This window comes from Chiloscyllium plagiosum, chromosome 6 (genome assembly GCF_004010195.1).
Source record: "Chiloscyllium plagiosum isolate BGI_BamShark_2017 chromosome 6, ASM401019v2, whole genome shotgun sequence".
Taxonomy (NCBI): Eukaryota; Metazoa; Chordata; class Chondrichthyes; order Orectolobiformes; family Hemiscylliidae; genus Chiloscyllium; species Chiloscyllium plagiosum.
The window spans coordinates 113,157,473-113,172,622 of NC_057715.1; the positions used below are offsets into that span (position 1 = coordinate 113,157,473).

At 42.7% G+C, this 15,150-nt stretch overlaps 1 protein-coding gene across 7 annotated transcripts; it reads right to left on the reverse strand.

Annotated features, from left to right (window-relative positions):
* Positions 1–1,097: 1,097 nt before the first annotated feature.
* On the reverse strand, positions 1,098–14,753 carry tsku (tsukushi small leucine rich proteoglycan homolog (Xenopus laevis)). 7 transcript variants are annotated; one of them, XM_043692443.1, is made up of 3 exons: positions 14,654–14,753; positions 9,474–9,699; positions 1,098–5,664 (listed from the first exon to the last, which is right to left on the reverse strand). In XM_043692443.1, the coding sequence occupies exon 3, from the start codon at positions 5,655–5,657 to the stop codon at positions 4,578–4,580; it is 1,080 nt and encodes a 359-aa protein (XP_043548378.1). In that variant the 5' UTR covers positions 5,658–5,664; positions 9,474–9,699; positions 14,654–14,753; the 3' UTR covers positions 1,098–4,577. The 7 variants fall into 7 exon arrangements, with proteins under 7 accessions (XP_043548378.1, XP_043548376.1, XP_043548379.1 ...); XM_043692441.1 differs by lacking the exon at positions 14,654–14,753 and adding an exon at positions 14,450–14,642; XM_043692444.1 differs by lacking the exon at positions 14,654–14,753 and adding an exon at positions 13,734–14,401.
* Between the last annotated feature and the right edge of the window lie 397 nt (positions 14,754–15,150).

Below are 15,150 nucleotides of genomic sequence, written 5' to 3' on the forward strand. Positions count from 1 at the left end.
CGGATTTAGTGGATAAACCCTTTGAAGTGCAATACTGAACAATGCCACCCAGCATGCAACACAAGATCAAGTCCCGAGACGGTCTCCAGTGAGTCAGCCACAGCAGAGTTACAGATTGAGACAAGATTGGATTCCAGCACTGACCACATTCTAACACAGAGTTGAAATAAATCACAGCACAGAAAGAGGCTATTCAGCTTGCTATGCCTATGCTGGAGCTGTGGAAGTACTACTCAGTTACTCCCATTGCCCAGCTTTGGCTTCATTAGCCACAGAAAGGGGAAATGCAAAAAAAAACGACCACATTTTCATTCCTAATCAAACACGGTCACATCTGCTGGAAGAAAATGTGCATGGATATTGAGCAAGAACAGGATGGGGTTGAGCTGTGATGCATCCTCCAGAGCAATAGCCCAACAATACTGACATAAATGAGGGACATTTAGGTGTTGTCCCCATCAGAGGAGGTTGCGATACAAGCCTGCTTTTGGGTGGGGGCTTTTCAGTGTTCTAAGTATCTTTAATGCAGCAAAATTCAATCAGTTCAGTAGGGAGGAGGGGAGCATCACTTACTCTTCAAGAAGCACAATGGTCCTTAAAAATGCAGTGCAGTTTTTAAATCACAAGATTTGGCAACACATGGGTTAAGGAACCCCATAAAACACATTTGCCACATAGGACCAAGCACTTAAATAGGCTAGCATAAAGAAGGGACCATTGAGATCCCAGCCTGCTCATCAGTCTACAAACCTAGGAATTCACAATGAACACCAAGAGAAGATAACATCAATGCTTGTGAAACTTTCCACAGTTTTGCAATTTTCTCTCCAAGAATAAGGTGTGAAGATACAATTACTAAATATTACATTTAGTCACATCGAACAGAGGAGAAACAAAAGTTAGCAAAGTAAGAAGAACCCATTTTTCATTCATATTTTTAAACACACCTATAGGGAATTACCATTTTAACACTTAATTGACATTTTGACTCTTAGTTTACCACCCGTCCTCACCCACCCACCACCAATACAAACACAGTCATAATGTTCTAGCCTCTCCCCGTCCAGGAACAAGCATACCACAATTGCAAACAATTCTTTTATAGAGCTGCAATTTATTTCACCAATACTTAATAGCAGAATTCAAATTACAACCAAGAGAAACCGTAAAAATGGCCATGAGACAACATTGTGAAAATTGTGCTGAGAAAGACAGATCCCAGCAATTCTCAGATAGTAGTGTCATGTGGCAGTTTGCAAGTGCATGAAGCCTTTATTGTCGTCTCAGCATTGATTTGATTGTCACATTATCCAACTATACACCACAGGAATGCAAAGGCAACATTAGTGTTCATATATCATTACGTATATCCATGAAAGCAAGTGTCATTAACAATTATAAAAAGAGCCAGTTTTTTTTCCAGTAAATTGAGCAACTCTACCAGTACTCTCAAAGGCAAGGGTCATTTCCCCCCTCCTTTTATTTAAACTTCACTCTTGAAAGCATGTATTCCTTGTGCCCAGACCTCGCCTGGCAGGCAGCCAAGTACCTACTATTCATCTGCCATCCTCAACAGTACACTTTCATGCACGAAAAGCGCTCTCTTCTATAAGCCATGCTTCAAATGGAACTTCCTAGGAGATCAGCAGAAAGCTAGACAGAGACACTATGTTAAGTAGACAGATGGCTCCTATAATTTAATGAACAAGACCCAACCATTTTATTATAAGTGTGCAGAATGTAATCAGCATCCATACGTCCAAAAGTTCAATTGCATTGTAAGATAAGGAATTACTAAATTGTTTCTCAATAATTTCATAAAGCACTGTGAAACAAAAACACTAAAGTGGGGAAGGGAGAGGAAAGCTGTACTGTTTTGAAATTCTGTTTTCATATCTTTTTAGGCACTCAATGTTAACTCAAAATAGGGTCAGACACAACAGCTGGACACCAAGTGTAATTACTTATACTCTTGACTCTGTACACCTTGTTGCACCAAGAATAGCAAGATATCAATGCCTTAAGCAGCAGATCTGTGCTACAGAACCATGTATATGAAAATAAGGTTTTCATCAAGTCTAGCTTGGATGAGAATATCAGTCATAGAACAGAAACCCCGAATGTCAAACCCACTGGATCTAAGATTACTAAAAATCTTTTTTAAAACAAAAAAATAGAGATTTCATCAAAGCCCACTGCATTTGAGTGAGTGTGCTTGTCCTGCACGCTCCCTTTTCCAAATAATATCATCGGTTCTCTTACACTTTCTTTTGGAATGAAGGCGTGGGGATCTTGCTTTGAGGTCTCATCAGAAAGATGGTGTCTCCAATAAAGCAACATTGAAGTGTCAGCCCAAAACCGAGTTCTCTGGGGTGGAACTTGAACACTTAAGTCACCACTTCAAATACTCAAGTCACTATTCTGATGTTACACCATCTAACATACTCTATGCAGAAACAAACTACAATTTGCTGAAAAATTAAAACTTTAACTGTATCACCAAGTATCAGCAATTGAAAAGGTAAAAATAAAAATAAATAATGTGCCAAAAGGCTGTATTGTCAAAATGCTAAATGACACAGGTGTCTTTTTTTAAAAATCTGATTTCATATTTCTTGGGATAATGTTGGAATTGGATACCTCACCAGCTGGGATGTTAAAATGAGCTGCTTCCACTAACTCACCACTGTTTATCTTTGCTTTTCTTGAGGCAAGATTGTTGCAGCTTGGCTTGGGCAAATCAAAAAGACCCTGCTCAGCTCATCATTTCAAAACAGCTGGCCTTGGTTAAAAGGAGCCCTGTACTGGAGCCAAGAGCTACAGCTGCGCAGCACTAATGGACTAAGTGCGCAGTACAGATATTCTGGGTAGCCAGCTATCAGCAGGTGGTGCAGGGTGATGGTGGTTGTGGCGCACGTGCACAGGGGTTTGGGGGAAGAGGAGGATGGAAGAAGAGAGGAGAAAAATAAACCATAATATTATCCCTATTGGCTCAGCTGGTTAAAGCATAAAGTTCTTCAGCTCACTTGCTAAATTAAGATCATCTTGTCAAATTTGCACCATGTTTAGATGCTACACTTGAATCAATGTTAACAGGAGATGAAAACAGTCACGATTCCTGCTTCTGGTCACTGACCACTGGAATGCTGATTGAGGACAGGATCAATCTCCACTGTGAAGCCTCCCACAGCTGAATGATACATCATACCAGAAAGTACATCTCCTGAATTAGTTGAGGTTGGGATCAGGTTCAGCTGTGATTCCTGCTCACAGCCACATCGCCCAAAAATGGTCTCACTCTTAATCCACACTCACTTCTCAATGAATGACAAACTAGGAGTGAGGTACCAGAGGGTGACTTTAAACACTGACAATTTCTGATTAGAGATTGAGAGAACCTACAGCTCAGCGAGCAAACCTACACCCTAAATCTCAACCTGAGCTACAAAACCTTCACAAACCTTGCAAAAGCCTACGGGCGCAATACGCTACAACTTGCCTGAAGATGGGAAAGGAATGCCATCCAAGAGAGTTCCACCCGCGAACAACTGTACTTCCTGCATGAATGTTTAAGAAAACAGGTACTGCCAAAATGTCTCCTATATCACAAACCCCATCCAGGAGAAAGATATAAATAGAATGCAGGAGACAACAGCTTCGCTTCACTTGGAGATCACCACTGATGATGTTACCTAGCCAGGTAATGAAACGTCTGGATATCAAATGTACAACTCAGCGAGCAAACCTACACCCTAAATTGAGAGAAAAATCAAACGAAATATATCAATAATCAGATTTAACAATACAAAAGTGGAAGACATTGGACTAACAGCAAGGATTATATAATACAATGTAAAGTGATCTGATGCCTCAGTTTTATTACTGAGTCACATATTTAATCTTATTGTAGCAAAGTGGAGGTAGGTAATTACATATCTAAATTCTAAATTTATTTAAAACAAAGAAAAAGGGGGTGTGATTTGGGTGAAAAATAAAGCTGAATATGTGAAATCAACAGCTTGTCTTGAACAACTTATGTCAAAGTAGCACAGTTTTCCATTTAAGTGACAGGCTGAAAAATTAAACAAACTCTATTCCAGAAGAATACAATTCTGCTGATGGATGAAAATGTGGCACATACAAGAATTTAAGAAAGAGATCATCATTCCACCATCACAACTTGGAATTTCCAAGTCTCACCCACAGTTACAATATTGTGCAAATTAGAAGTTACACCTACAGCATCACTCAATGTTTGGACAGACAGTTGCTTAGAAAGCCAAATTAGGCTAGGCACATTCATGCAGGCTTTTGTGTTTGTTGAAGACTGCTGTATATTTTTGCTCCGAATGCCCCTGATTACTGAAACTAAAAAAGGCAGAGAGTCAACTTGCATCCCATGGGAGTAAAATTCCACACATACAAATTTGTACAAGAAAGTGAAACTTTTAAAGGCAGGGACTCTTAAAAGATTTTTGGAAACAGGATGTTTAGTAAATGAAGGCACTTATTGTTTCATTCAAAGGGCACAGTTATCAAAAATAAAGGCCCGTCCTTCACTGCTGTTCAGATTTGGCTCATTTTAATTTCAAGACATACTCAGTGTCTGAGGAGCCACTAATATCTAAGCAATGCAATGTCTGTTCCTTCTGAACAAAGCCAAACTGTCGATGGAAGGAGCCTTCTTTTGCCGTCTTCCCACATCTCATTAAGCTGGTTCCAACAGAGATTCTTTTAATGGAAGGCAGGTAGTTCAAAATGTTACTTGACAGTGTTGCAACTCCAGACTTTTCCAGGTAGAGCTCCTGCAAGGAGCTCAGGCCTCCAAACACAGCCACATTTAAGAATTTCAAGTTCACACAATGTGACAAGTCTAAGACCTGCAAGTTCTGCAGCCCCTTAAAACTATTGGGAGATAGTTCCATCAGTCTAGGAAGATTCCGTAGCGATAAGTGGGTCAGTTCTTGCAGTCCCGTGAAAGCATTCTCAGGAATACTGGAGATGAGGTTATGACCGAGATAGAGATAGCGTAGTGGAACACCAGAAAGGTAACGTGTTGGCACAGACTCCAATTTATTTTCTGACAAATCTAGGCTATAAATATTGGGAACACTTTTATCCAGACTTCGGACAACAGTGGTTATTCGATTGTCTGAAAGGTCTACACTTAGGGGCTTCCCATGTCCCTTGGATGTGAAAATGTCGAAGTTGATATCATGCAGTTTGTTAGCACTGAGGTCAATTTCTCCAAGAGGCAGGTTTGAAAATATTCCCTCTTCGAGCACCTCCAGGGAATTATGACTTAAGTTAAGCGTCTCAAGGTATCTCAGCTTAGAGAACGTGTTGGAAGGCATGCCCATAATCTCGTTGTAGCTAAGGTCGAGACTCACCAATGTTGTGTAGCCAGGTCCTGTAAACATCAAGGGGGAGATGGTCTTCAAGCGGTTAGAAGATAAGTCCAGATAAGAGGTATCCAACGGTATGGGGACACCGGTAAGCTGAGGCCCAACCCCACTGCAGTCAACTTTAGTCAGACTGAAACTACTAAACATTCCAAAACTTTCCACTTCACAGTGACATCCTGGGAAGCACGTCATCAGGCCATCATCACAGGAGAGGAGGAAGATAACCAAACTCAACCAGGCAGAGTAAGCCATTGTTTACCTACATTGTAAAAGAAGAGAGGTTAGTCACTAAGGGCTGTCGAGAAACAATCTTACTGAATTGAACACAGCACCCTGAAAAATAAGATTGCCTGTAATCCTCCTCATGCATTTGTGGCTAATTTTGCCCCAGGATTTCACAGAATTTCTCACATCAGCATTAAAATAATGTATAATGGGGTGATGGTAATTAACATCCTTTAAAGTACTGAAATGGCAAAATATCAAGTGTTTAAAATTCCCCTAAGTATAACGTACATAAGACTTTCCTTCGAGGAAGGTGATACCGCACCGGAGTTCCTCACGCCAGTGTCTTGGCCCAACCATTTTCCATTGTTTCATCAATGAACATCCCCCCATAAGGTCAGAGTGCAGATGTTCAGCACCATTTGTGACTTCTCAGATACTGAAGTAGTCCATGCCCAAATGCAACAAGACCTGGACAATATCAGGCTGGGATTGACAGGTGGCAACTAACATTATTGCCACATAAGTCCCAAGCAACTATCATCTCCAATAAGAGACAACACCGCCCCTTGACATTCAATGTTCTTCCCATTACTGAATCTCCACTATCAGCATCCTGGGGGTTATCGCTTGATCAGAAACTGAACTGGACTAGTCACACAAGTAATCGTAGCAACTAAGTGAGGAATCTTGTAGCTCACCTCCTGGCCCCCCCCAAATTCTGTCCAGCATCTACAGGGCACAAATCAGGACTGCAATGAAATATGCCCCAATTGCCCAGGTGAGTTCAGCTCCAACAAATATCAGGAAGCTTGAAAGCATCCATGATAAAGCCACCTGGCAGATTGACATCACAATCAGACAAACATTCATTCCCTCCACCACTAACCCTCAGCAGCAGCAATTTACACCATCAAAATATACGCTGGAGATATTCACCAAGGATTATTAGACAGCACTTTCCAAACCCATGGCCCTTAGACAGCACTTTCCAAACCCACAGCCACTACAGTCTAGAAAGACAAAGACAGCAGAGACATGGGACCATCACTATCTGCAACCTTTAGCCTAATAATGATCTTTAGTATGTGGTTCCAGAAAAGCTGTAGATAATGAGGATACATATCAATCCTCACGGAACTTGCCTGCAAGTGGTCTTGGGTCACTGTATGAGGACCAGTTCAATGTTATTAGGAATGAAACCAGATGACCATCCATCAATGACTAAGGTGTCAGAAACAACAATGATACACAGCCCTGTTGACTCTACAAAGTCCTCCTCTGGACATCTGGAGGTTTGTCCTAAAATTGAACAAGCTGTTCCAAAGACCAACCAACAGCCTGACATAGACATAATCACAGAATCATACCTTACAGACAAGGCCCTCGACACTGGTGTCACCATCCTTAGGTATGTTCAGTTTCAAAGAAAAGTTCCACCAGAGGAGGCAACCTGTGTTGTACAGACGGGAGGGAGTTCCTGGGAATCCTCAAACATGACTTCGGATCCGATGAAATGTCATTGCATTGGGTCATATAGGGACAAGGAGACCTCCTGCTGATTCCTGTGGTCATCTAATATGATCCAGAGGAATTCCTGACACCAATGGAACAAGTGATTGACTACTAAAGGTTAATTAAGTGTGAATTTGCTGCATAAATACAGGGAGCTAGTAATCAGTAGATCAAAGTTTTACGGAATGTGGTTAACAAATAAAACTCTCACTAAAAATGTGTGACCTGGTCTCCGGTTAAATAGTCATCATCTGGTGTTTGGAGTCAAAATTTTGGGATATGATTACTCATTCCTGTTTTCTGAAAAACAGCCTCATGACCAGCAGAAGAATAAGCTACCATGTGGACTTGATTTCCTTCTTTACCAAAGAGAAATTGTGGCTGAGGACTTTTATTCATGCAAAAGCAGGATAAGAAACAACATTTTTTTTCAGAATTTCAGCTTGAGGATTTGAACATGGATGAAGGTTTGGGCAGATTTGTTAACTTGCACAGAAAAAGAATGATGACTTATTTATTGCTTATGAGGTGTGGTCAGATTTTGATACATCTAGAAAGATTGAAGATAATACCATGGAAGAATATATATGGAATTCAGTCAATTGTTTGGAAGACTGCAAATATTTCATTTGGAAATTTCACAATCTCTGCTGACATTTAAGGTACTGTACTGTGCCAATCTAGTGATTTCTAGTTTTAACAAGAGTTAAAGTTGCAGATACATATGCACGGTAAGTGCAAAATGTTAGAAGCACAAAGAAAATCCTAGGAAAGCATTCTTTTCCAGCATAATTTATAGCACAAAAGGGGACAATTAACAATCCAGCTGTGGATCAAGGAGAACCAACAGATGTATTGTACTTAAATTTCCAGAAGGCAGTTGATAAGGTGCTACATCAAAGGTTATTGAGAAAAGTAACATATTGGCATGGATAGAAGATTAGGAGAAAGTGAGTACTGCAGATGCTGGAGGAGAGAGTAGAGAGCGTGGTGCTGAAAAAACACAGCAGGTCGGCAGCATCCGAGGAAGAGGAGAATCAACATTTCGGGCAAAAGCACTTCATCAGGATAGAAGATTGACTGGCTGACAGGAAGCAGATAGTAGGAATAAATAGGTTTTTTATCAGCCTGGCAGGATGTCACAAGTGTGAGCCACAGGAGTGATGCTGGGGCCTCAACTCTTTATAATCTATAGAAATGACTTGGATGAAGGAGTCAAAGGTATGGTAGCTACATTTGCTGATGATACAAAGATAAGTAAGAAAGTTTAGTGGTGACAAGAGCACAAGAAGCTTACAAAGGGATACAGAGAGGTTAAGTGAGTGGGCAAAGATCTGGTGTACAATTAGGAAAGTGAAATTGTCCATTTTGGCAGAAAGAATATAAAGGCGTATAATCTAAATGGTGAGAGGTTGCAGAGCTCAGATGTAGAGGGATCTGGGTGTCCTAATGCTTGAATCACAAGGAGGTATGCAGGTACAGCAAGTAATCAGGAAAGCCAATAGAATTGTTCTGGTTTATTGTGAGGGGAATCGAATGCAAGAGTAGAGTGGTTATGCTTCAGTTATACGGCGCACTGGAGACCATTGGAGAACTGTGTAAAGTACTGGGCATCATATTTACAGAAGAATGTTAATACTTTGGAAACAGTTCACAGAAGGTTTACGAGGCTAATATCTGGAATGGATGGAGTGCCTTATGAAGAAAGGTTAAACACGCTGGGGTTTAGAAGTGGTAGAGGTGAATTAATTAAAATATGTAAGGTCCTCAGGGCTCTTAACCAGGTGGACATAGAAAGGATGCTTCCTCTTACAGGAGAATCCAGAACCATGCGTCATACTTGAAACATAAACTGCGCCCCATTGAAAATAGATGAGGAAACTATTGTTTCCCTTCAGAAAGTTGAGTGTCTTTGGGATTACCTTCCTCAAAAGTCACTTGATGTAGAACCCTCAAATATTTTAAGGTAGAAGCAAATAGATTCTTGATTATGAAGGAGATGGACAAATATTCCGGATATGCAGGAACCTAGAGTTGAGGTTAAAATTAGATCGGCCGTGATCTTGATGAATGGTGGAGCAACCTCCAAGGGACAAGTTGTTCCCTGTTGTACATAGGTTTGGCTGCATAATGAATGTACTGCTCTTGGCCAGCAAGCCCTCTAGTGGGACTTGAACCCGGTGATAGGCAGCAACACTTCTCACTGCCACCCAACCTCATGACAGGCCATATACTAAAATGTTACACATTTGATTCTCCCCAGTCACCAGTCCCAATCTAACATACAATTATTCAACAGTTTAGTTACTGAATAAGTTATTCTCTTACCCAGTGCTAAGAATGGCAGGGCTTATGAAAATCAAAAGTACAAAGTCTTGATTATTTAATGGTAATTTTTTTTTCTTCGTTTAATCAAACAGAGCACCCCATTTTCCAGTTCTCTCTCTTCGTATAGACCGGGCACAGTCAGCACAAGCAGTGTAAAAGATCAGGGAATGTTGAACCTGAAACAAAGGCAGAGAATGCTGGAAAAGCTCAAGCGGTCTGGCAGCATCTGTGGAGAGAGAAACACAGTTATAGTTTTTGTTTCAGATTTCCAGCATCTGCAGTTCTTTGTCCTACATTAAAATGAAACAAGATTTGCCAAAGTTGTGTACTCTGTGGTTTTGTTTAGCGCTAGTTCAATTCAGTATTCTGCCTTTCAGGTTCTGTTGCCCTACAAGACTCTGGCTCAAACTCTGAGAGGAATGGACACATTGTCATAGCAGAAACTGACTAGACTTTGCCAATTTACATATCAAAGATGTACAGCATAGAAACAGACACTTTGGTTCAACTTGCCCATGTCGACCAATTATCCTAAATTCATCCAATTTGCCAGCATTTGGCCAATATCCCCCAAACCCTTCCTATTCATGTACCCATGCAGATGTCTTTTAAGATGTTGTAATTGTACCAGCTTCCACATCTCCTCCGACAGCTCATTTTTATACACGCACCATTCTGTGTGTGAAAACATTGCCCCTTATGTCCCCTTTAAATCTTTCCTCTCTCACCTTAAACCTATGCCCTCTCTTTCTGGACTCCCCTACTCTGGAAAAAAAGACCTTGGCTATTCACACTATCCATGCCTCTCACGATTTTATAAACCTCTGTAAGGTCACCACTCAGCCTCCGATGCTGCAGGGAAAATAGCCCCAGTGTATTCAGCCCCTCCCTATAGCTTTCCCATTGTAATTTTTTTTTAAAAGTACAGTTTGGTGATTTTGAAATCAGGTTACTCACAAGGTTGGGCTCACCCATAAAAAATTCTTGATGTGGAGATGCTGCTGTTAAGACTGGGGTGGACAAAGTCAGATTTTCCTGCTCCTCGGATGCTGCCTGACCTGCTGTGCTTTTCCAGCACCACTCTAATCTAGACTCTGGTTTCCAGCATCTGTAATCCTTGGTTTTACAAATTCAGAACTTCACCTAACTAAAGAGTAGTGCTCCAAAAGCTTGTGATCTTAAATAAACCTGTTGGACAATAACCTGGTGTTAGTGAGTTTTGAGAAGATTTGTAGCTTCAGGTTGAGGTTCTGGATGTAGGTTTGCTCGCTGAGTTGGAAGGCTTGTTTTTCAGATGTTTTATCACCATACTAGGTAACACCCAACTGGTGGTGTAGCCCGCTTTCTATTTATATGTTTGGGTTTCCTTGCGTTGGTGATGTCATTTCCTGTGGTGACATAATTTCCGGTTACTTTTCTCAGGGTGGGGGGAATGGGATCCAAGTTAATGTGTTTGTTGATAGAGTTTTGATTCGAATGCCATGCTTCTAGGAATTCTCATGGGTGCCTCTGTTTGGCTTGTGCTAGGATGGATGTTTTGTCCCAGTCCAAGTGGTGTCCGTTGTCATCCACATGTGAGAATGAGTCATGTCTTTTCTATGACTAGTTGATGTTCATGTATCCTGGTGGCTACTTTCCTGCCTGTTTGTCCAATGTAGTGTTTGTTACAGTTCTTGCACAGTATTTTGTAAATGACATTACTTTTGCTTGCTGTCTGTACAGGGTCTTTCAAGTTCATTAGTTGCTGTTTTAGTGAGTTGGTAGGTTTGTGGGCTACCATGATGCCAAAGGGTTCGAGTAGTCTGGCAGTCATTTCTGAGATGTCTTAACTCTAGAAGCATGGCATTCCAACCAGAACACTTTCAACAAACACATTGACTTGGATCCCAGTTACCACCCCTGAGAAAAAGAACAGGAAATGACATCACCAACCCAAGGAAACCCAAACATATACAGGGGAACCTCAATTATCCGAACGTGATGGGCGGGCACTATTTTGTTCAGATAATCGATTATTCGGTTAATTGATTAAATGCCTTTCCTCTAAGGCTCGGAGTTTTTAAAGTCTGCTCCCCGTTCAGGAGACCCCGCCCCCGACACCACCATTCCACCCCCAACCGCATGCAACACCTCCCCCCACCCCCAATCGCAAGCAACACCTCCCCAGATCAAAGACCGCACCCCCGCCCCCAACCCCGTGCAACATCTCCCCCCGCTCCAAAGCCTGCCCAACACTGCCCCTCACCCACTCTCCAGGGGTAGCTGGACTGTACACCAACAAAGACTGCTGCTGATGGGGTAAATCTCCAAACAGCAGAAACACACACACGCAGCCACAGCTACACACACAACTTTTTGACAGGTTCCATTTTTGCCCTGTACAAGACAATGTTAGAGGGATTATGTGGGGAAGAGAGGGTTTAGGGTACACCCCTGTGTAGAACTCCAGGAAAAGTGTGGGGGGGAGAGAGAGAGGGGGCTGGCAGTCAGTCATTTGGAGACGGTGCCTGTTTAATCACTGTCAACAAAAGACGTGTTCTCTGTTGGAAATATGTCTTTGATGTAATGTTTCCATCGGGACCTTGAGATCTCCTTCGGATAATCCGATTTTTGCATAATTGGCATTCAGATAATTGAGGTTCCTCTGTAAATAGAAAGCGGACTACACCAGCAGTGCTTCAAACAGTGGCTTACTGAAAATGTTATCTAGTATAGTCAGGAAACCAGCAAACCTGCATCCACAATAACCTGGTGTCATGTGACTTCTGACTAAAGATTCTGTTTCTCTTTGTAAACATTGACCATTAACTCGCAGCCTTTTCACAATTTAATCATTTCCCAGGGGCGAATTCAGCACTACACTGAACAACCCCAGGGAGGGGAGTGGACTTGCCTGGCACCAGATTTCACTCTAATTACTCCCTGCAGTCCTGGGGGGCTGCTGTCTGCAGCAAATATGCAGACATTCCGTGACCTGAACAGCCCCCCCAGTTGCACCTTCGATCAGGAACTGGAAGAGGGAGGCGCTACCCGGTCTCATTTACTATCCTCAACAAAAACGAAATCTTCCAAAAGACTTAGCTGACAAGACGTGCACCAAACCATGCAGGCAATGACCATTCCTCCTCACTACAAACAGGGCCTGAAATCTCACACTCAAACCATACTATTTACGAGCCATTCGGCCCATCGAACATGCTCCGCCATTCGATCAAACGGTTCCAATCACACCCTGAAATTTCCCGAAAGCCCCTTTTGTTTAATCGCCCCGGCATTTTTTTTAATTCGATTTTTCTCTCTCTCTCTCTCTGTGCGAGGGCTGTAGGGAGGGAAAGTATTGCCTTTGTCCGTTTCCAATGTGAACATTTTGGGGGGAAAAGGGGGACAAATGTCCAGTCAGCAGCAGTCTTTTAAAAAAATTGGTGGAAAAACGCAGCGGGTCTGTAGAGACAGAGAGAAACAGAGTTACGATTTCAGTGTAACCGAGGTTGGACTCGAAACGCTAACAATTTCTTTCGCCACAGATTTTTCTGAGTCGCTTTTCCAGCATTTTCTGTTTTGTGTCACCTCTCCAGCATCCGCAGTACTTTCCTCTCACTGATGTGCAGGAGACGTCAGTGCCAGTTTTAACATCAAAATTCTCACCGTCTTGAAGAGTCGTCGTATGGGACTTGAAACATTGACTGTTACTGTCTCCTCACGCTGCCAGACCTGCTGAGTTTCCCCAGCAACTTCTGTGTTTGTTTGAGATCTGCAGCACACGCGGCCAGTTTGCTTTTATTCGACTTGTTGCAAGGCTATTTACTTCCACAAAGTGACACGGTCAAAAATCACATGACACCAGGTTATAGTCCAACGGGTTTATTTGAGAACACTGCTCTCTCATCGGATGCGAGTGGACAGAGATCCTCCGATGCTGTCAGAAAGTTTTCAAGTCCTGCCTGGTAAATCGCCAACTGCATCTCACATATTTTTGACTGGACATTTGATCCCCTTTTTGCCCCAAAATGTTCACATTGGAAACGGACAAAGGCAAAACTTTCCCTCCCTACAGCCCTCGCACACTCACAGAGAGAGAGAGAGGCTGAACTGGTGAGAGCCCGGTGGGCGTTGGGGAGAGGGAGGCAGAACTCCGCACAAAAGCAGTAGTGACTGAGACTCAACTCACTTGCAACCCGCAGCGCCACAGCGAGGATGTGGCACCGAACCCGCAGCTCCCTATCCCGACAAAAGTCAAACAAAACTTTCAGTCGAACTCACCTAAAAGAAAATCCTTACCCCACCTCTTCAATTCCAGAAAACACAAACCGCACAGCTTAATAAAGCCCTACTTTTTTTTAAAAAAAAAGCTTCCACGTTGGACAGACGAGTTATGCATTATCGAACAATCCCGATTTTTTCACCCGGTTCAATCAGAAATCGGTGATGAAATAACTAACTCTCGTTTACAATAAAAGCGCCTGGGGGAGGGGGAAGAGCAATACCAGAGTTCAGGGCTTGAAATTTGACCCGTGCTGTATTTAACGAATAGATCTGAAACTCTGGTATAGAATTTGGTTTTTTTTTAAAGACTTGGGAATGCAACTAATCCATTGAAAATCCTGTTTTTGAAACATGCGTGTTTTTTTTTCTACGAAAACTGAAGTCTGTGCATTTTCTAGAAATAAATCGTGTCACATTTTTCTGCCTCGTCGCTATGCAGATTCAATCTAAGTGCACGGGTTCCAAGACTGAGAACCGATTGGGAAGGAGGAACAGAAAAGCGAATTTGTTTCAAAAGTTGTTGAGGAATTGATAACCGCCTAAACTATAAACGGTGCAGTCCGCTTTGACTGAACGAACCCGTGTTGAAATTAACGTGTGGATTCGGATGGGGAGGAATTCCAACTTTCCATCCTGTGAAAAGAACGACCCTACTTCTCCCCCACCCCCCTCCATCAGAGCGCCTCGCGTCTTGAGGAGTTTAACTGACTTACCGGCTCTGCAAACGTGTACTGTCAGAGCCACCAAACTTCTGCCGAGAGCAGTCCCTCGGGGAGTCGGCTTGCAAGTTTCACTGCAATGTTTGCATTATCTCAGCCCGATTTGAGCAAGATATCAGCAGCGATCGTGCACGCCCTTTTGGCTTCCCAGCCCCAGGAACGGGTAGTGGAACCTATGTTAGCAATAGGAACACTCACCTCTGTACCGCCACACATGCACCAGTTCGCACAATGACTTGAGAAAGGCCTCCACTTCTCGCCAGCCACCATGTGGGGGCGATAGATACGCTGGGAGCGACTGGCCAATCAGCAGCGGCGCCGCGTCCGGGTGACGTTCTAAAATGGAACGTGAGAAGTGTATCAACTTTTCCCGCTGACGCTCATTGATGTTGAAGGGCTTTTGCCCGAAGCGTTAATTCTCCTGCTCCTCGGATGCTGCCTGACCTGCAGTGCTTTTTCAGCACCAATCCCATGAGTCGAGGGAGTGGTGCTGGAAAAGCACAGCAGGTCAGGCAGCATCCGAGGAGCAGGAGAATCGAGGTTTCCAGCAAAATCACCGCAATCCTGACTCTAATCTCCAGCGTCTGCAGTCCTCACTTTCTCCTCATGGATTTTCAATCGATGGCTATCACAGTCCTAATATGAGATCTGGACCAGAAAGCTTGGGCTGAATTTTACCAAAACAAAATGCAGCT